At 42.2% G+C, this 23,131-nt stretch overlaps 1 protein-coding gene across 4 annotated transcripts in view; it reads right to left on the bottom strand.

Annotated features, from left to right (window-relative positions):
- The window catches only part of rictor (rapamycin-insensitive companion of Tor), a 223,535-nt gene that overhangs the window by 6,756 nt on the left and 193,648 nt on the right, over window positions 1–23,131 (bottom strand). For all 4 annotated transcript variants that reach the window (XM_071696194.1, XM_071696196.1, XM_071696195.1 and 1 more), the window contains one exon: window positions 937–1,047. In XM_071696194.1, coding sequence (XP_071552295.1) covers window positions 937–1,047 — 111 coding nt within the window. The remainder of the gene's footprint in view (window positions 1–936; window positions 1,048–23,131) is intronic.

Here is a 23,131-nt window from a genome sequence, read left to right as displayed (position 1 = left end):
TGTGAACAAATGTGGCTTTTGTTGTCTTTTCCTAGCGCTACCTCGCATGCATGCAGGGGGAGGGAGTTGTCATTTATGTGTGGCGGGTTGGCCAAGGGAATGAATAAAGGCAGCAAGTATGAATTATGTATATGTGTATAGATGTATATGTCTATGTATGTATATTTATGTATGCGTTGAAATGTATAGGTATGTACATGTGTATGTGTGTGGATGTGTATGTATATACATGTGCATGTGGGTGGGTAGGGCAATTCTTTTGTCTGTTTCATTGCGCTACCTGACTAACACGGGAGACAGTGACAAAGTATAATAAATAAAATGAACAATATATAGAGTGAGTTGGAACAATGTGGTATACTTGGGTCGACATGCTGTCAATGGATTGAACCAGGGCATGTGAAGAGTCTGTGGTAAACTATGGAAAGTGTTGTGGGGCCTGGATGTGGAAAGGGAGCTGTGGTTTTGGTGCATTACACATGACAGCTAAAGACCGAGTGTGAACAAATGTGGCCTTTGTTGTCTTTTTCTAGCGCTACCTCAAGCACACACGGGGGAGAGGGGGTGCCATTCAGTGTGTAGTAGGGTGGTGGCGGGAATGGATGAAGGCAGCATGTATGAATATGTTCATGTGTATATATGTATTTGTCTGTGTATGTATATGTATGGATACGTTGAAATGTATTGGTATGTATATATGCGTGTGTGTACATTTGTGTATATACATGTGTATGTAGGTGGGTTGGGCCATTCATTCATCTGATTCCTTTCGCTACCTTGCTATCATGGGAGACAGTGACAAAGTATATTAAAATATAAACATATATATAGCATTCTTAACTCTCTTGAAAAACTTTGCACAAGTAGTGCTACCTTAGCAGTAACTCCTCACACTGAAGGTGCTGGTGAATGAACATCTAATTAAATATAACATACCTGATTCTGAGGATTTGGCAGCTATGGAAGACAACAAGTTAGTTATGAAGCGCAAAATTTCCTTCCTAATGAGGGTTTGGTTAACACGTTCAGGACCAGACTTCCCTTCACCTGAAAATAGTAAATAATAACAACATTCAAAAAAGAAGTTGAGATTAAATGTGAACAAAAGTGAGGCAAAGAGATACAGCAGAGGGATAACACCTAATTGTTTTTCCTGCCTAATCAAGGTAGCATCATTAACAAGTTAACAATGGCTTAATTTGCATACATCCATTCTCTAGCTGTAAAGTATACTGTACTGAAACTAGAGCCTATTAATAATAATAATAATAATGAAAATAATAATTATAATTATAATAATGATAATAATAATAATAATAATAATAATAATAATAATAATAATAATAATAATAATAGTAATTGTTATAACAATAATAATAATAAAGTGAGTCAGTTGTTGTTCGCTGATGATACAGCGCTGGTGGCTGATTCATGTGAGAAACTGCAGAAGCTGGTGACTGAGTTTGGTAAAGTGTGTGGAAGAAGAAAGTTAAGAGTAAATGTGAATAAGAGCAAGGTTATTAGGTACAGTAGGGTTGAGGGTCAAGTCAATTGGGAGGTGAGTTTGAATGGAGAAAAACTGGAGGAAGTGAAGTGTTTTAGATATCTGGGAGTGGATCTGGCAGCGGATGGAACCATGGAAGCGGAAGTGGATCATAGGGTGGGGGAGGGGGCGAAAATTCTGGGGGCCTTGAAGAATGTGTGGAAGTCGAGAACATTATCTCGGAAAGCAAAAATGGGTATGTTTGAAGGAATAGTGGTTCCAACAATGTTGTATGGTTGCGAGGCGTGGGCTATGGATAGAGTTGTGCGCAGGAGGATGGATGTGCTGGAAATGAGATGTTTGAGGACAATGTGTGGTGTGAGGTGGTTTGATCGAGTGAGTAACGTAAGGGTAAGAGAGATGTGTGGAAATAAAAAGAGCGTGGTTGAGAGAGCAGAAGAGGGTGTTTTGAAGTGGTTTGGGCACATGGAGAGAATGAGTGAGGAAAGATTGACCAAGAGGATATATGTGTCGCAGGTGGAAGGAACGAGGAGAAGAGGGAGACCAAATTGGAGGTGGAAAGATGGAGTGAAAAAGATTTTGTGTGATCGGGGCCTGAACATGCAGGAGGGTGAAAGGAGGGCAAGGAATAGAGTGCATTGGAGCGATGTGGTATACCGGGGTTGACGTGCTGTCAGTGGATTGAATCAAGGCATGTGAAGCGTCTGGGGTAAACCATGGAAAGCTGTGTAGGTATGTATATTTGCGTGTGTGGACGTATGTATATACATGTGTATGGGGGGGGGTTGGGCCATTTCTTTCGTCTGTTTCCTTGTGCTACCTCGCAAACGCGGGAGACAGCGACAAAGTATAATAAAAAAAAAAAAAATTATTAAAGTTAACCGCTGTCTCCCGCATCAGCGAGGTAGCGCAAGGAAACAGATGAAGAATGCCCTAACCACTTATGTATATATATATATACCCTCCCATATAATTTACCAGGAATACTCAACAAACTTATAACTCTGTAATTTGAGCACTCACTCTTATCCCCTTTGCCTTTGTACAATGGCACTATGCAAGCATTCCGCGAATCCTCAGGCACCTCACCATTAATCATACATACATTAAATAACCTTACCAACCAGTCAACAATACAGTCACCCCCTTTTTTTAATAAATTCCACTGCAATACCATCCAAACCTGCTGCCTTGCCGGCTTTCGTCTTCCGCAAAGCTTTTACTACCTCTCCTCTGTTTACCAAATCATTTTCCCTAACCCTCTCACTTTGCACACCACCTCGACCAAACCACCCTATATCTGCCACTCTATCATCAAACACATTCAACAAACCTTCAAAATACTCACTCCATCTCCTTCTCACATCACCACTACTTGTTATCAACTCCCCATTAGCATGTGTACGTGAAGGAAGAGAGGAAAGTGATTGGTTCTCAGTGAATGTAGGTTTGCGACAGGGGTGTGTGATGTCTCCATAGTTGCTTAATTTGTTTATGGATGGGGTTGTCAGGGAGGTGAATGCAAGAGTTTTGGAGAGAGGAGCAAGTATGCAGTCTGCTGTGGATGAGAGGGCTTGGGAAGTGAGTCAGTTGTTGTTCCCTGATGATACAGTGCTGGTGGCTGATTCGGGTGAGAAACTGCAGAAGCTGGTGACTGATTCGGGTAAGAAACTGCAGGAGCTGGTGACTGAGTTTGGTAAAGTGTGTGAAATAAGAAAGCTGAGAGTAAATGTGAATAAGAGCAAGGGTATTAGGTACAGTAGGGTTGAGGGACAAGTCAGTGGGGAGGTAAGTTTGAATGGAGAAAAACTGGAGGAAATGAAGTGTTTTAGATATCTGGGAGTGGATTTGAAAGCAGATGGAAACATGGAAGCAGAAGTAAGTCACAGGGTGGGGAGGGGGCAAAGGTTCTGGGAGTGTTGAAGAGTGTGTGGAAGGCGAGAACATTATCTCAGAGAGCAAAAATGGGTATGTTTGAAGTAGTGGTTCCAACAATGTTATATGGTTGTGAGGTGCGGGCTATAGATAGGGTTAAGTGGCTGAGGGTGGATGTGTTGGAAATGAGATGTTTGAGGACAATATTTGGTGTGAGGTGGTTTGATCGAGTAAGTAATGAAAGGGTAAGAGAGATGTGTGGTAATAAAAAGAGTGTGGTTGAGAGAGCAGAACAGGGTGTATTGAAATGGTTTGGTCACATGGAGAGAATGAGTGAGGAAAGATTGACAAAGAGGATATATGTGTCAGAGGTGGAGGGAACAAGGAGAAGCGGGAGACCAAATTGGAGTGGAAGGATGGAGTGAAAAAGATTTTGAGCGATTGGGGCCTGAATATGCAGGAGGGTGAAAGGCGTGAAAGGAATAGAGTGAATTGGAACAATGTAGTTTACCAGAATTGACATGCTGTCAGTAGATTGAACCAGGGCATGTGAAGTGTCTGGAGTAAACCATGGAAAGTTTTGTGGGGCCTGGATGTGGAAAGGGAGCTGTGGTTTCAGTGCATTATACATGACAGCTAGAAACTGAGTGTGAACGAATGTGGCCTTTGTTGTCTTTTCCTAGTGCTACCTCGCACGCGTGTGGGAAAAGGGGGGGTGTCATTTCATGTGTGGCGGGGTGGTGACCGAAATGAATAAAATGCACCAAGTATGAATTATGTAGATGTGTATATATGTATATGTCTGTGTATGTATATATATGTACACATTGAAATGTATAGGTATGTATATGTGCATGTGTGGATGTGTAAGTATATACATGTGTATGAAGGTGGGTCGGGCCATTCTTTCATCTGTTTCCTTGCGCTACCTCGCTAATGTGGGAGACAGCACCAAATGCTTCATATGCCCTGGTTCAATCCATTAACAGCACGTCGACCACGGTATACCAGAGTGTTCCAATTCACTCTATTCCTTGCATGTCTTTCACCCTCTTGTATGTTCAGGTCCCAATCGCTCAAAATCTTTTTCACTTTTTCACTCCATCCTTCCACCTCCAATTTGGTCTCCCACTTCTCATTCCCTTCACATGTGACACATATCCTCTTTGTCAATCTTTCCTCACTCATTCTCTCAATGTGACCAAACCATTTCAATACACCCTCTTCTGCTCTCTCAATCACATTCTTTTTATTATCACACATCTCTCTTACCCTTTCATTACTTAATCAAACCACCTTACACCACGTATTGTCCTCAAACATCTCATTTCCAACACATCTGCCCTCCTCCGCACAACCTTACCTATACCCCATGCCTCACAACCATAAAACATTGTTGGAATCACTATTCCTTCAAACATACCCATTTTTGCTCTCCGAGATAATGTTCTCGCCTTCCACACATTCTTCAACGCTCACAGAAATTTTGCCCCCTCCCCCACCCTGTGACTCACTTCCGCTTCCATGGTTCCATCTGCTGCCCAATCCACTCCCAGATATCTAAAACACTTCACTTCTTCCAGTTTTTCTCCATTCAAACTTACCTCCCAATTTACCTGTCTCTCAACCCTACTGAACCTAATAATAATAATGATAATGATGTTAATAACTAACAATAACAAGTGATGATTTTACTGATATAATTTTTTCTAACTTGTTCCCCATTTCCTATGTCTGTGAGGTATCACCTAGAACAGATCAGGGGCAGCCTTATTGGCTTACATCCAATCTCTAACTGTCATGTATAGTGAAGCCTGACAATCTTTCCATAGTTTCCCCTAAAAAAAATCTCATAAATACCTTCCATTCTTCACAGACTCTCCTAGTTTTATCAATCTCACCTTCTGTCATTCTTCACCTAGTCTTTCATGATATCTCTTCATACAAGCCTCTTTTTCAAGGTCACTCACTTTCACCACCCTCTTCCCACTCATATTATTTCCTCATTTCCAAAAGCATCTACAAACTTTCACCATTGCCTCCAAGAAAAAGTAATCAGACATCCCTCTAACTGATTTCCCTTGGCATATTTATGCCTAAGAGTCTCTGCTTTGTGCCTATCAGTCATTACACAGTCCAGTAATGCCCACTCAACTATGTATAGTTATATATGTCCCTTACTTCTAAACGAGGTATTCCTAATCACCAGTCCTCTTTCAGCACAAACCTTTATAAGCTGTTCACCATGAGTAACCCTTTCCCCTCAGTCATACCCTCAACTGCCACATCACCCAGTCTTGCACTGAAATCACCTATGACTAATACTCGATCCATTGCATTAAACTTGCAGACAACCTCACTCATCTCCTCCTAAAATACTTGCCTCTTTTCTTCACTTTTCTCTCTGCCAGGTGGGTAAGCACTTACAATCATGCACATCTCATAATCCATTTTCATTTTCACCCACATCAGGTTAGAACCTGACTCACATTCTTTCACACATTCCTACAACTCCTTTAGCAGAAGTACTACCCTGTCCTTTGTCCTTTCCATCACAATTACCTCATACATTATCCACACGACATTCCCAAACCATTCTTCTCCCTTATTCTTGAGCTTAGTTTCACTCAGAGATAGAATACCTGGGTTCTTCTTCTCAAACATACTTCTTATCTCTCCCTTCTCATCCTGGTTACACTCATACACATTCAAAAAAATCCAGCCTGAGCCATCAAGGAAGGTGAGCACCCATCATTTGGTTCCAATGTCTGTTAACACTTTTAGAAACTGAAATACAATAATATCTGGGAATACATGAAAGAGTGTAAGGAGGTGCACTCTACACTGATGTAGGTAGAAATAAAAATGGATTATGAAAGAAGGTGGTTACTATTCTTTATGAAGTTAGCCACAAAAGGACTAACAAAGAGAGGTGAGTGTTTTAGGAGTTGAGTTAGTGTTTCAGCAGTTTTGATCTGAAAAAATCAGGTATTAGTGATGAGTGATTTTGAATAAAAAAGTGGGTCATATTGGCAGGTGACTGCATAATTGGGAGACAGGATATTCTGTAAGGAAATGGTGAAAAACTTTTGGAGTTCTATGCTGAAAACAAGACTGGTGACTGTGAATAACTGGTTCAAAGAAAGGGACATACACAAGTATGTCTTGATTACGAAGATGGTAAGCAAATATTATTGGATTATGTACTATGTAACTGGTAGGCATGCAAATGAGAGACTTGGATGTGAATGCACTGAGGGGGAGCTGGTTGGATGTCTGACAGTTATGTAGTGGAGGTGAGGGTGAAGATTGGTTAAGGTTTCCATAAAAGAGGAAATGATATGGTTCATAGTGGGTGGTGAAAATGAACAAGCTTTGAAAAGAGGCTTGTGTGAAGAGACACCTGGAGATTAAATGTAAAACGGCAAAAGGTTAAAGTAAAGTAGTGGAAGAGGAATTGAAGGTATAGAGGAAAGCAATGCTAACGTGCAAGAGAAGTATATGAAACATGCAGAAGACGGGAAGGGGCACGTGAGAGAGGGTAGAGAATGGTGGAATGATGAAAGTTAAGTAGCTGGTGAAAAAAGAAAAGAAAGGGCATTATTTATGAGAAAGGAGTACAACTGATTAGATGTACAAGAGAAAGCAGCAGGAAGTCAAGAGGAAAGAGCAGAGGCTAAAAAAAGAGGGCTAATGGGAGTTAGGGTGAATGACTATCAGCAAACTTCGGGGAGAAGAAGTAAATGTTTTGGAAGGAGGTTAATAGTGAGACAAAAACAGGAAAGTAAGTGGGAACATGGGTGTAGGGGGAAATTGGGTAGAGACAGAGATGAGGTGAAGAGATGGAGTGATTACTTTGGAGGATTCTTGAATGTGTTTGATGAAAGGGTGGCAGATGTAGAGTGTGTTTGTGTCTGGGGAGTATGTGAAATGAGAGAGGCATATTAAGTGGTTCAGAGAAAAGAAGAGTGGCGGTGAAAGCCTTCTGCATTGCTGATAAAACAGCCTAAATTTGTCTTTGAAAGCTTATTGATGATTTTATCTGAGTCCTCAAGGGGGATAAGCACCCCATCTTTAAGGAGATAAAATAAGGAGGGAATGGTTTCCAGCCCCTACTCAACCCCCCCTTCAGTTGCCTTCTATAACATGCAGGAAATGCGAGGGTATTATTTCTCTCCTATCCATAGGGAGAACTATACCCACACTCATATATTGAAATACATATGCATATATTTCTTAGGCCTTATTTGCAGTAAGTATTAACCAAATAATTTACTGAGTACTTCTTTCAAACATTTTTCATGAGATCAGTGAATGAAGCTGAGGCTATTTCTTTTTTCATAGGATTATTAGGTGTTAAAGCTGTTAAGAACCCTTCTGATCACTTCCATTGCACCCCACTCCAAAAAAGATATATATACAAATAACCCAGTGGACTCACTGAGCTTAATTTTTGTTCATACTTGATCGCCATTTCCCACGTTGGTGATGCAGCACTAGGAACAGATGAAGAAAGGCAACATCCACTCATCTATTCTCTCGCCATCATGTGTGATGCACCAAAACTACAGCTCCCTATTACAAACTGGCTCCACAGACCCTCTACTCACATATATTCTCTAGCAGTCATTTGTAATGTACCAAAACCCCAGTCCCTATCCACAAACAGGCTCCACAGACCTTTCCATGGTTTACCCTGGATGTTTCATGCACCCTGTTTCTGTCCATTGACAGCACATTGATCCCAGTATACCATATCATTCCAATTCCCTGTACCCCATGCATGCCTTTCATCCTCCTGCATGTTCAGGCCCCAATCGCTCAAAATCTTTTAACTCCAGCCTTTCATCTCAAATTTGGTGTGCCCAAAATCTCCATGTTCCCTAGGCTTGACACACATATCCTCTTTGTCAACCTTTCTTCACTCATTCTCTCCATTACATGAGCTTCATGTAATTATTTGTGTTATAATCACACAAACCAATCCTTTTTTTTTTTTTCATACTATTTGCTATCTCCCGCGTTAGCGAGGTAGCGTTAAGAACAGAGAACTGGGCCTGAGAGGGAATATCCTCACCTGACCCCCTTCTCTGTTCCTTCTTTTGGAAAATTAAAAAAAAAAAGACGAGAGGGGAGGATTTCCAGCCACCCGCTCCCTCCCCTTTTAGTTGCCTTCTACAACACACAGGGAATACGTGGGAAGTATTCTTTCTCCCCTATCCTTTTAATCCACACAGTTCTTTACATCCATATATCTAACTTAATGACAAGCCCTATATTTCTCTTGTATCTGAAAGAAAGTATGCTAATAAGCATCATTCTCTCTCTCTCTTGCATTTCGAGTTCACATTCTTGTTAGCCTAGAAGAAATATCTTTTCATTTACTTCAACTGGGTCTAACTTTAAATAAGCATTCATCCTAGCAACTAACCCAAAAATATCAATGAGCAATCCATATCCACCAAAAGGTTAAATATCACCCAGGTAACAAATTGTGCAAGCATCTTACCCATGTCATAGCTGACACTCTAATCATCCTATCTAAATCACCCTAACACTTATCCAAATCATCCCAAGTACTTAACCCATTCACAACAGAAATCATTAAAAATAATCTGCAGTGACTGCTGGGTATAGCTATAACTAAACTCTTTAAAATCTAGCCTGACTTTGAAGTGTAGAGCTAGCAACACCCTACTAATTTTCATGCCTGAGGTACTGGTAGGGGAAAATATTATCTTATTTTATTATAATTTGTCGCTGTCTCCCGCATTAGTGAGGTAGCGCAAGGAAACAGATTAAAGAATGGCCCAACCCACCCACATACACATGTATATACATACACGTCCACACACAGCACATATACATATCTATACATCTCAACGTATACATATATATAAACACACAGACATATACATATATACACATGTACATAATTCATACTGTCTGCCCTTATTCATTCCCGTCGCCACCCTGCCACACATGAAACGAAAACCTCCTCCCCCTGCATGTGCACGAGGTAGTGCTAGGAAAAGACAGCAAAGGCCACATTCATTCAAACTCAGTCTCTAGCTGTCATGTATAATGTACTGAAACCACAATCCCTTTACACATCCAGGCCCCACAAAACTTTCTATGGTTTACCTCAGACGCTGCACATGCCCTGATTCAATCCATTGACAGCACGTCGACCCTGGTATACCACATCGTTCCAATTCACTCTATTCCTTGCACGCCTTTCACCCTTCTCCATATATATATATATATATATATATATATATATATATATATATATATATATATATATATATATATATATATATATATATATTTTTTTTTTTTTTTTTATACTTTGTCGCTGTCTCCCGCGTTTGCGAGGTAGCGCAAGGAAACAGACGAAAGAAATGGCCCAACCCCCCCCCCCCCATACACATGTACATACACTCGTCCACACACGCAAATATACATACCTACACAGCTTTCCATGGTTTACCCCAGACGCTTCACATGCCTTGCTTCAATCCACTGACAGCACGTCAACCCCTGTATACCACATGACTCCAATTCACTCTATTTCTTGCCCTCCTTTCACCCTCCTGCATGTTCAGGCCCCGATCACACAAAATCTTTTTCACTCCATCTTTCCACCTCCAATTTGGTCTCCCTCTTCTCCTCGTTCCCTCCACCTCCGACACATATATCCTCTTGGTCAATCTCTCCTCACTCATTCTCTCCATGTGCCCAAACCATTTCAAAACACCCTCTTCTGCTCTCTCAACCACGCTCTTTTTATTTCCACACATCTCTCTCACCCTTACGTTACTTACTCGATCAAACCACCTCACACCACACATTGTCCTCAAACATCTCATTTCCAGCACATCCATCCTCCTGCGCACATCTCTATCCATAGCCCACGCCTCGCAACCATACAACATTGTTGGAACCACTATTCCCTCAAACATACCCATTTTTGCTTTCCGAGATAATGTTCTCGACTTCCACACATTTTTCAAGGCTCCCCAAATTTTCGCCCCCTCCCCCACCCTATGATCCACTTCCGCTTCCATGGTTCCATCCGCTGACAGATCCACTCCCAGATATCTAAAACACTTCACTTCCTCCAGTTTTTCTCCATTCAAACTCACCTCCCAATTGACTTGACCCTCACCCCTACTGTACCTAATAACCTTGCTCTTATTCACATTTACTCTCAACTTTCTTCTTCCACACACTTTACCAAACTCAGTCACCAGCTTCTGCAGTTTCTCACATGAATCAGCCACCAGCGCTGTATCATCAGCGAACAACAACTGACTCACTTCCCAAGCTCTCTCATCCCCAACAGACTTCATACTTGCCCCTCTTTCCAGGACTCTTGCATTTACCTCCCTTACAACCCCATCCATAAACAAATTAAACAACCATGGAGACATCACACATCCCTGCCGCAAACCTACATTCACTGAGAACCAATCACTTTCCTCTCTTCCTACACGTACACATGCCTTACATCCTCGATAAAAACTTTTCACTGCTTCTAACAACTTTCCTCCCACACCATATATTCTTAATACCTTCCACAGAGCATCTCTATCAACTCTATCATATGCCTTCTCCAGATCCATAAATGCTACATACAAATCCATTTGCTTTTCTAAGTATTTCTCACATACATTCTTCAAAGCAAACACCTGATCCACACATCCTCTACCACTTCTGAAACCGCACTGCTCTTCCCCAATCTGATGCTCTGTACATGCCTTCACCCTCTCAATCAATACCCTCCCATATAATTTACCAGGAATACTCAACAAACTTATACCTCTGTAATTTGAGCACTCACTCTTATCCCCTTTGCCTTTGTACAATGGCACTATGCACGCATTCCGCCAATCCTCAGGCACCTCACCATGAGTCATACATACATTAAATAACCTTACCAACCAGTCAACAATACAGTCACCCCCTTTTTTAATAAATTCCACTGCAATACCATCCAAACCTGCTGCCTTGCCGGCTTTCATCTTCCGCAAAGCTTTTACTACCTCTTCTCTGTTTACCAAATCATTTTCCCTAACCCTCTCACTTTGCACACCACCTCGACCAAAACACCCTATATCTGCCACTCTGTCATCAGACACATTCAACAAACCTTCAAAATACTCATTCCATCTCCTTCTCACATCACCGCTACTTGTTATCACCTCCCCATTTACGCCCTTCACTGAAGTTCCCATATATATATATATATATATATATATATATATATATATATATATATATATATATATATATATATATATATTTATATATATATTTTGCTCTTATTCACATTTACTCTTAACTTTCTTCTTTCACACACTTTACCAAACTCAGTCACCAGCTTCTGCAGTTTCTCACATGAATCAGCCACCAGCGCTGTATCATCAGCGAACAACAACTGACTCACTTCCCAAGCTCTCTCATCCACAACAGACTTCATACTTGCCCCTCTTTCCAAAACTCTTGCATTCACCTCCCTAACAACCCCATCCATAAACAAATTAAACAACCATGGAGACATCACACACCCCTGCCGCAAACCTACATTCACTGAGAACCAATCACTTTCCTCTCTTCCTACACGTACACATGCCTTACATCCTCGATAAAAACTTTTCACTGGTTCAGTAGGGTTGAGGGTCAAGTCAATTGGGAGGTAAGTTTGAATGGAGATAAACTGGAGGAAGTAAAGTGTTTAGATATCTGGGAGTGGATCTGGCAGCGGATGGAACCATGGAAGCGGAAGTAAATCATAGGGTGGGGGAGGGGGCGAAAATCCTGGGAGCCTTGAAGAATGTGTGGAAGTCGAGAACATTATCTCGGAAAGCAAAAATGGGTATGTTTGAAGGAATAGTGGTTCCAACAATGTTGTATGGTTGCGAGGCGTGGGCTATGGATAGAGTTGTGCACAGGAGGGTGGATGTGCTGGAAATGAGATGTTTGAGGACAATATGTGGTGTGAGGTGGTTTGATCAAGTAAGTAATGTAAGGGTAAGAGAGATGTGTGGAAATAAAAAGAGCATGGTTGAGAGAGCAGAAGAGGGTGTTTTGAAATGGTTTGGGCACATGGAGAGAATGAGTGAGGAAAGATTGACCAAGAGGATATATGTGTCGGAGGTGGACGGAACGAGGAGAAGTGGGAGACCAAATTGGAGGTGGAAAGATGGAGTGAAAAAGATTTTGAGTGATCAGGGCCTGAACATGCTGGAGGGTGAAAGGCGTGCAAGGAATAGAGTGAATTGGATCGATGTGGTATACCGGGGTTGACGTGCTGTCAGTGGATTGAATCAGGGCATCTGAAGCGTCTGGGGCAAACTATGGAAAGTTGTGTGGGGCCTGGATGTGGAAAGGGAGCTGTGGTTTCGGGCATTATTGCGTGACAGCTGGAGACTGAGTGTGAACGAATGGGGCCTTTGTTGTCTTTTCCTAGTGCTACCTCACACACATGAGGGGGGAAGGGGGATGGTATTCCATGTGTGGCGAGGTGGCGATGGGAATGAATAGGGGCAGACAGTGTGAATTGTGTGCATGGGTATATATGTATGTGTCTGTGTGTGTATATATATGTGTACATTGAGATGTATAGTTATGTATATTTGCGTGTGTGGACGTGTATGTATATACATTGTGTATGGGGGTGGGTTGGGCCATTTCTTTCATCTGTTTCCTTGTGCTACCTCGCAAACGCGGGAGACAGCGACAAAGCAAAATAAATAAAAAAATATATAAATATATATATATATATATATATATATATATATATATATATATATATATATATATATATATATATATTTTCTTTTTCTTTCAAACTATTCGCCATTTCCCGCGTTAACAAGGTAGCGTTAAGAACAGAGGACTGGGCCTGTGAGGGAATATCCTCACCTGGCCCCCTTCTCTGTTCCTTCTCTTGGAAAATTAAAAAAAAAACAAGAGGGGAGGATTTCCAGCCCCCCGCTCCCTCCCCTTTTAGTCGCCTTCTACGACACACAGGGAATACGTGGGAAGTATTCTTCCTCCCCTATCCCCAGGGATTATATATATATATATATATTTTTTTTTTTTTTTTTTTTTTTGCTTTGTCGCTGTCTCCCGCGTTTGCGAGGTAGCGCAAGGAAACAGACGAAAGAAATGGCCCAACCCACCCCCATACACATGTATATACATACGTCCACACACGCAAATATACATACCTACACAGCTTTCCATGGTTTACCCCAGACGCTTCACATGCCCCGATTCAATCCACTGACAGCACGTCAACCCCGGTATACCACATCGCTCCAATTCACTCTATTCCTTGCCCTCCTTTCACCCTCCTGCATGTTCAGGCCCCGATCACACAAAATCTATTTCACTCCATCTTTCCACCTCCAATTTGGTCTCCCTCTTCTCCTCGTTCCCTCCACCTCCGACACATATATCCTCTTGGTCAATCTTTCCTCACTCATTCTCTCCATGTACCCAAACCATTTCAAAACACCCTCTTCTGCTCTCTCAACCAGCTCTTTTTATTTCCACACATCTCTCTTACCCTTACGTTACTTACTCGATCAAACCACCTCACACCACACATTGTCCTCAAACATCTCATTTCCAGCACATCCATCCTCCTGCGCACAACTCTATCCATAGCCCACGCCTCGCAACCATACAACATTGTTGGAACCACTATTCCTTCAAACATACCCATTTTTGCTTTCCGAGATAATGTTCTCGACTTCCACACATTCTTGAAGGCTCCCAGAATTTTCGCCCCCTCCCCCACCCTATGATCCACTTCCGCTTCCATGGTTCCATCCGCTGCCAGATCCACTCCCAGATATCTAAAACACTTTACTTCCTCCAGTTTTTCTCCATTCAAACTCACCTCCCAATTGACTTGATCCTCAACCCTACTGTACCGAATAACCTTGCTCTTATTCACATTTACTCTTAACTTTCTTCTTTCACACACTTTACCAAACTCAGTCACCAGCTTCTGCAGTTTCTCACATGAATCAGCCACCAGCGCTGTATCATCAGCGAACAACAACTGACTCACTTCCCAAGCTCTCTCATCCCCAACAGACTTCATACTTGCCCCTCTTTCCAAAACTCTTGCATTCACCTCCCTAACAACCCCATCCATAAACAAATTAAACAACCATGGAGACATCACACACCCCTGCCGCAAACCTACATTCATTGAGAACCAATCACTTTCCTCTCTTCCTACACGTACACATGCCTTACATCCTCGATAAAAACTTTTCACTGCTTCTAGCAACTTGCCTCCCACACCATATATTCTTAATACCTTCCACAGAGCATCTCTATCAACTCTATCATATGCCTTCTCCAGATCCATAAATGCTACATACAAATCCATTTGCTTTTCTAAGTATTTCTCACATACATTCTTCAAAGCAAACACCTGATCCACACATCCTCTACCACTTCTGAAACCACTCTGCTCTTCCCCAATCTGATGCTCTGTACATGCCTTCACCCTCTCAATCAATACCCTCCCATATAATTTGCCAGGAATACTCAACAAAATTATACCTCTGTAATTTGAGCACTCACTCTTATCCCCTTTGCCTTTGTACAATGGCACTATGCACGCATTCCGCCAATCCTCAGGCACCTCACCATGAGTCATACATACATTAAAAAACCTTACCAACCAGTCAACAATACAGTCACCCCCTTTTTTAATAAATTCCATTGCAATACCATCCAAACCCGCTGCCTTGCCGGCTTTCATCTTCCGCAAAGCTTTTACTACCTCTTCTCTGTTTACCAAATCATTTTCCCTAACCCTCGCACTTTGCACACCACCTCGACCAAAACACCCTATATCTGCCACTCTGTCATCAAACACATTCAACAATATATATATATATATATATATATATATATATATATATATATATTTTTTTTATTTGTTATTTTGCTTTGTCGCTGTCTCCCGTGTTTGCGAGGTAGTGCAAGGGAACAGACGAAAGAAAATGGCCCAACCCACCCCCATACACAATGTACACACACACGTGCCCACACACGCAAATATACATACCTATGCATCCCAATGTACACTTATATATACACACACAGACACATACATATATACCCATGCACACAATGCACACTGTCTGCCCCTATTCATTCCCATCGCCACCTCGCCACACATGGAATACCATCCCCCTCCCCCCCATGTGTGCGAGGTAGCACTAGGAAAAGGCAACAAAGGCCCCATTCATTCACACTCGTTTACACTTCGTTTACACTCAGTCTCCAGCTGTCACGCAATAATGCCCGAAACCACAGCTCCCTTTCCACATCCAGGCCCCATACAACTTTCCATGGTTAACCCAGACGCTTCACATGCCCTGATTCAATCCACTGACAGTACGTCAACCCCGGTATACCACATCGATCAAATTCACTCTATTCCTTGCCCTTCTTTCACCCTCCTGCATGTTCAGGCCCCGATCACACAAAATCTTTTTCACTCCATCTTTCCACCTCCAATTTGGTCTCTCACTTCTCCTCTTTCCCTCCACCTCTGACACATATATCCTCTTGGTCAATCTTTCCTCACTCATTCTCTCCATGTTCCCAAACCATTTCAAAACACCCTCTTCTGCTCTCTCAACCACGCTCTTTTTATTTCCACACATCTCTCTTACCCTTACATTACTTACTCGATCAAACCACCTCACACCACACATTGTCCTCAGACATCTCATTTCCAGCACATCCACCCTCCTGCGCACAACTCTATCCATAGCCCACGCCTCGCAACCATACAACATTGTTGGAACCACTATTCCTTCAAACATACCCATTTTTGCTTTCCGAGATAATGTTCTCGACTTCCACACATTCTTCAAGGCTCCCAGGATTTTCGCCCCCTCCCCCACCCTATGATTCACTTCCGCTTCCATGGTTCCATCCGCTGCCAGATCCACTCCCAGATATCTAAAACACTTTACTATATATAAGTGGGGTTTGCGGCAGGGTTGTGAGGGCTCCATGGTTTTTTAATTTGTTTATGGATGGGGTTGTTAGGGAGGTGAATGCAAGATTTTTTGGAAAGAGGGGCAAGTATGAAGTCTGTTGTGGATGAGAGAGCTTGGGAAGTGAGTCAGTTGTTGTTCGCTGATGATACAGCGCTGGTGGCTGATTCATGTAGAACTGCAAAGCGGGTGACTGAGTTTGGTAAAGTGTGTGAAAGAAGAAAGTTAAGAGTAAATGTGAATAAGACAAGGTTATTAGGTACAGTAGGGTTGAGGGTCAAGTAAATTTTGGGAGGTAAGTTTGAGTGGAGAAAAACTGGAGGAAGTAAAGTGTTTTAGATATCTGGGAGTGGATCTGGCAGCGGATGGAACCATGGAAGCGGAAGTGAATCATAGGGTGGGGGAGGGGCGAAAATTCTGGGAGCTTGAAGAATGTGTGGAAGTCGAGACATTATCTCGAAAGCAAAAATGGGTATGTTTGAAGGAATAGTGGTTCCAACAATGTTGTATGGTTGCGAGGCGTGGGCTATGGATAGAGTTGTGCGCAGGAGGGTGGATGTGCTGGAAATGAGATGTTTGAGGACAATGTGTGGTGTGAGGTGGTTTGATCGAGTAAGTAACGTAAGGGTAAGAGAGATGTGTGGAAATAAAAAGAGCGTGGTTGAGAGAGCAGAAGAGGGTGTTTTGAAATGGTTTGGGCACATGGAGAGAATGAGTGAGGAAAGATTGACCAAGAGGATATATGTGTTGGAGGTGGAGGGAACGAGAAGTGGGAGACCAAATTGGAGGTGGAAAGATGGAGTGAAAAAGATTTTGTGTGATCGGGGCCTGAACATGCAGAGGGTGAAAGGAGGGCAAGAATAGAGTGAATGGATCGATGTGGTATACCGGGGTTGACATGCTGTCAGTGGATTGAATCAGGGCAGTGAAGCATCTGGGGTAAACCATGGAAAGCTGTGTAGGTATGTATATTTGCATGTGTGGACGTGTATGTATATACATGTGTATGGGGGTGGGTTGGGCCATTTCTTTCGTCTGTTTCCTTGCTCTGCCTCGCAAACGTGGGAGACAGCGACAAAGCAAAAAATATATATATATATATATAATATATATATATATATATATATATATATATATTTTGGGAGCCTTGAAAAATGTGTGGAAGTCGAGAACATTATCTCGGAAAGCAAAATGGGTATGTTTGAAGGAATAGTGGTTCCAACAATGTTGTATGGTTGCGAGGCGTGGGCTATGGATAGAGATGTGCGCAGGAGGATGGATGTGCTGGAAATGAGATGTTTGAGGACAATGTGTGGTGTGAGGTGGTTTGATCGAGTAAGTAACATAAGGGTAAGAGAGATGTGTGGAAATAAAAAGAGCGTGGTTGAGAGAGCAGAAGAGGGTGTTTTGAAATGGTTTGGGCACATGGAGAGAATGAGTGAGGAAAGATTGACCCAAAAGGATATATGTGTCGGAGGTGGAGGGAACGAGGAGAAGAGGGAGACCAAATTGGAGGTGGAAAGATGGAGTGAAAAAGATTTTGTGTGATCGGGGCCTGAACATGCAGGAGGGTGAAAGGAGGGCAAAGGGAAAAGAGTGAATTGAGCGATGTGGTATACAGGGGTTGACGTGCTGTCAGTGGATTGAATCAAGGCATGTGAAGCGTCTGGGGTAAACCATGGAAAGCTGTGTAGGTATGTATATTTGCGTGTGTGGACGTGTGTATGTACATGTGTATGGGGGGGGTTGGGCCATTTCTTTCGTCTGTTTCCTTGCGCTTACCTCGCAAAAAGCGGGGGACAGCGACAAAATATAAAAAAAAAAAAAAAAAAAATATATATATATAAAATATATAAAATATTTATTTTTTTTATTTTGCTTTGTCCTGTCTCCCGCGTTAGCGAGGTAGCGCAAGGAAACAGATGAAAGAATGGCCCAACCCACCCCCCAAATCACATGTATATACATACATTCCACACCGCAAATATACATACCTATACATCTCAACATATACATATATTATATATATAACACACACAGACATATACATATATACACATGTACATAAATCATACTGTCTGCCTTTATTCATTCCCATCGCCACCTCGCCACACATGAAATAACAACCCCCTCCCCCTCTCAATGTGTGGCGAGGCAGCACTAACAAAAGACAACAAAGGCCCCATTCGTTCACACTCAATCTCTAGCTGTCATGTAATAATGCACCGAAACCACAGCTCCCTTTCCACATCCAGGCCCATAGAACTTTCCATGGTTTACCTCCGACAGTTCACATGCCCTGGTTCAATCCATTGACAGCACGTCGACCCCGGTATACCACATCGTTCCAATTCACTCTATTCCTTGCACGCCTTTCACCCTTCTCCATATATATATAATATATAATATATATATATATATATATAATATATATATATATAATATATATATAATATATATATATAATATATTTTTTTTTTTTTTTTTTTAATACTTTGTCGCTGTCTCCCGCGTTTGCGAGGTAGCGCAAGGAAACAGACGAAAGAAATGGCCCAACCCACCCACATACACATGTATATACATACGTCCACACACGCAAATATACATACCTACACAGCTTTCCATGGTTTACCCCAGACGCTTCACATGCCCTGATTCAATCCACTGACAGCACGTCAACCCTGGTATACCACATCGTTCCAATTCACTCTATTTCTTGCCCTCCTTTCACCCTCCTGCATGTTCAGAGCCCCGATCACACAAAATCTATTTCACTCCATCTTTCCACCTCCAATTTGGTCTCCCTCTTCTCCTCGTTCCCTCCACCTCCGACACATATATCCTCTTGGTCAATCTTTCCTCACTCATTCTCTCCATGTTCCCAAACCATTTCAAAACACCCTCTTCTGCTCTCTCAACCACGCTCTTTTTATTTCCACACATCTCTCTTACCCTTACGTTACTTACTCGATCAAACCACCTCACACCACACATTGTCCTCAGACATCTCATTTCCCAGCACATCCATCCTCCTGCGCACAACTCTATCCATAGCCCACGCCTCGCAACCATACAGCATTGTTGGAAACACTATTCCTTCAAACATACCCATTTTTGCTTTCCGAGATAATGTTCTCGACTTCCACACATTCTTCAAGGCTCCCAGGATTTTCGCCCCCTCCCCCACCCTATGATCCACTTCCGCTTCCATGGTTCCATCCGCTGACAGATCCACTCCCAGATATCTAAAAACACTTCACTTCCTCCAGTTTTTCTCCATTCAAACTCACCTCCCAATTGACTTGACCCTCAACCCTACTGTACCTAATAACCTTGCTCTTATTCACATTTACTCTAACTTTCTTCTTTCACACACTTTACCAACTCAGTCACCAGCTTCTGCAGTTTCTCACATGAATCAGCCACCAGCGCTGTATCATCAGCGAACAACAACTGACTCACTTCCCAAGCTCTCTCATCCCCAACAGACTTCATACTTGCCCCTCTTTCCAAAACTCTTGCATTCACCTCCCTAACAACCCCATCCATAAACAAATTAAACAACCATGGAGACATCACACACCCTGCCGCAAACCTACATTCACTGAGAACCAATCACTTTCCTCTCTTCCTACACGTACACATGCCTTACATCCTCGATAAAAACTTTTCACTGCTTCTAACAACTTGCCTCCCACACCATATATTCTTAATACCTTCCACAGAGCATCTCTATCAACTCTATCATATGCCTTCTCCAGATCCATAAATGCTACATACAAATCCATTTGCTTTTCTAAGTATTTCTCACATACATTCTTCAAAGCAAACACCTGATCCACACATCTCTACCACTTCTGAAACCGCACTGCTCTTCCCCAATCTGATGCTCTGTACATGCCTTCACCCTCTCAATCAATACCTCCCATATAATTTGCCAGGAATACTCAACAAACTTATACCTCTGTAATTTGAGCACTCACTCTTATCCCCTTTGCCTTTGTACAATGGCACTATGCACGCATTCCGCCAATCCTCAGGCACCTCACCATGAGTCATACATACATTAAAAAACCTTACCAACCAGTCAACAATACAGTCACCCCCTTTTTTAATAAATTCCACTGCAATACCATCCAAACCCGCTGCCTTGCCGGCTTTCATCTTCCGCAAAGCTTTTACTACCTCTTCTCTGTTTTACCAAATCATTTTCCCTAACCCTCGCACTTTGCACACCACCTCGACCAAAACACCCTATATCTGCCACTCTGTCATCAGACACATTCAACAAACCTTCAAAATACTCACTCCATCTCCTTCTCACATCACCGCTACTTGTTATCACCTCCCCATTTGCGCCCTTCACTGAAGTTCCCATATTATATATTATATATATATATATAATATATATAATATAATATATATATATATATATATATATATATAATATATATATATATATATTTTTGCTCTTATTCACATTTACTCTTAACTTCTTCTTTCACACACTTTACCAAACTCAGTCACCAGCTTCTGCAGTTTCTCACATGAATCAGCCACCAGCGCTGTATCATCAGCGAACAACAACTGACTCACTTCCCAAGCTCTCTCATCCACAACAGACTTCATACTTGCCCCTCTTTCCAAAACTCTTGCATTCACCTCCCTAACAACCCCATCCATAAACAAATTAAACAACCATGGAGACATCACACACCCTGCCGCAAACCTACATTCACTGAGAACCAATCACTTTCCTCTCTTCCTACACGTACACATGCCTTACATCCTCGATAAAAACTTTTCACTGGTTCAGTAGGGTTGAGGGTCAAGTCAATTGGGAGGTAAGTTTGAATGGAGATAAACTGGAGGAAGTAAAGTGTTTAGATATCTGGGAGTGGATCTGGCAGCGGATGGAACCATGGAAGCGGAAGTGAATCATAGGGTGGGGGAGGGGCGAAAATCCTGGGAGCCTTGAAGAATGTGTGGAAGTCGAGAAAACATTATCTCGGAAAGCAAAAATGGGTATGTTTGAAGGAATAGTGGTTCCAACAATGTTGTATGGTTGCGAGGCGTGGGCTATGGAAGATTTTGGCAAAAGGAGGGTGGATGTGCTGGAAATGAGATTTTTTTGAGGACAATATGGGGTTTGTGGGGGTGGTTTGTTTAAAGGGTAAGTAATGTAAGGGTAAGGGGAGATGTGGGGAAAATTTAAAAAAGAGCATGGTTGAAGAGCAGAAGAGGGTGTTTTGAAAGGGTTTTTGGGCCCCATGGAGAGAATGATGAGGAAAGATTGACCAAGAGGATATATGTGTCGGAGGGGAGGGAAACGAGGAGAAGGGGGAGACCAAATTGGGGGTGAAAGAGGGAGTAAAAAAAGTTTTTTGGGGTGATCGGGGCCTGAACATGTTTGGAGGGTAAAAGGGCGTGCAAGGAATAGAGTGAATTGGATCGATGTGGTATAACCGGGGGGTTGACGTGCTGTCATGGATTGAATAAAGGGAAATTGAACCCGCCCCTGGGGAAAACCTAGGAAAGTTTGTGGGGCCTGGATGTGGAAAGGGGCTGGGGGTTTTTCGGCATTATTGCGTGACAGCGGGAGACTGGTGTAAAACAAAATTGGGGCCTTTGTTGTTTTTTTCCTAGGCAACCTCGCACACATGAGGGGGGAAGGGGGATGGAAATTCCCCATGTGGGCGAGGTGGCAGGGAATAATAGGGGCAAAAACAGTGTGAATTGTGTGCAGGGGTATATTTTTATTTTGGCTGTGTGTGTATATTTGGGGGTACATTGAGATTTTAAATTTAAATGTATATTTGCGTGTGTGGACGTTATGTATAAACTTTGTGTATGGGGGTGGGTTGGGCCATTTCTTTCATCTGTTTCCTTGTGCTACCTCGCAAACGCAAAAAAGGGACAGCGACAAAGCAAAATAAATAAAAAAATATAAAAATATATATATTTTTAAAAATAAAAATATAATATATATAATATATAAAAATATAATATATATATATATAATTTTCTTTTTTTTTCAAACTATTCGCCATTTCCCGCGTTAAAAAGGTACGTTAAGAACAGAGGACGGGCCTTAAAGGGAATATCCTCACCTGGCCCCCTTTCTCTGTTCCTTCTTTTGGAAAATTAAAAAAAAAAACAAGAGGGGAGGATTTCCACCCCCCCGTTTCCCTCCCCTTTTAAGTCCCCTTTCCCAACGAAACCCCAGGGAATACGTGGGAAGATTTTTCCCCCTTCCCCTATCCCCAGGGAAATATATATATATAATTTTATTTTTTTTTTTTTTTTTTTTTTTTTTTTTGCTTTGTCGCTGTCTCCCGCGTTTCCCGAGGTAGCGAAAGGGAAACAGACGAAAAAAATTTGGCCCCAACCCCCACCCCCAAAAACACATGTATATACATACGTCCACACCCCCGAAAAAAATATAAAAATACCTCCCACACTTTCCTGGTTTACCCCAAAAACGCTTTTAAAAGCCCCCATTCAATCCACTGACAGCACGTCAACCCCGGTATACCACATCGCTCCAATTCACTCTATTCCTTGCCCTCCCTTTTTACCCTCCTGGGATGTTCAAACCCCGATCCACAAAAACTATTTCACTCCATCTTTCCCCCCTCCAATTTTGGGCTCCCTCCTCCTCGTTCCCTCCACCTCCGACACATATATCCTCTTTGGGCAATCTTTT

Source organism: Panulirus ornatus, chromosome 59, assembly GCF_036320965.1.
Source record: "Panulirus ornatus isolate Po-2019 chromosome 59, ASM3632096v1, whole genome shotgun sequence".
In the NCBI taxonomy this organism is placed as follows: domain Eukaryota; kingdom Metazoa; phylum Arthropoda; class Malacostraca; order Decapoda; family Palinuridae; genus Panulirus; species Panulirus ornatus.
The sequence above is the reverse complement of the archived record's forward strand: the minus strand, read 5'-3'. Positions and strand labels throughout refer to the sequence as shown.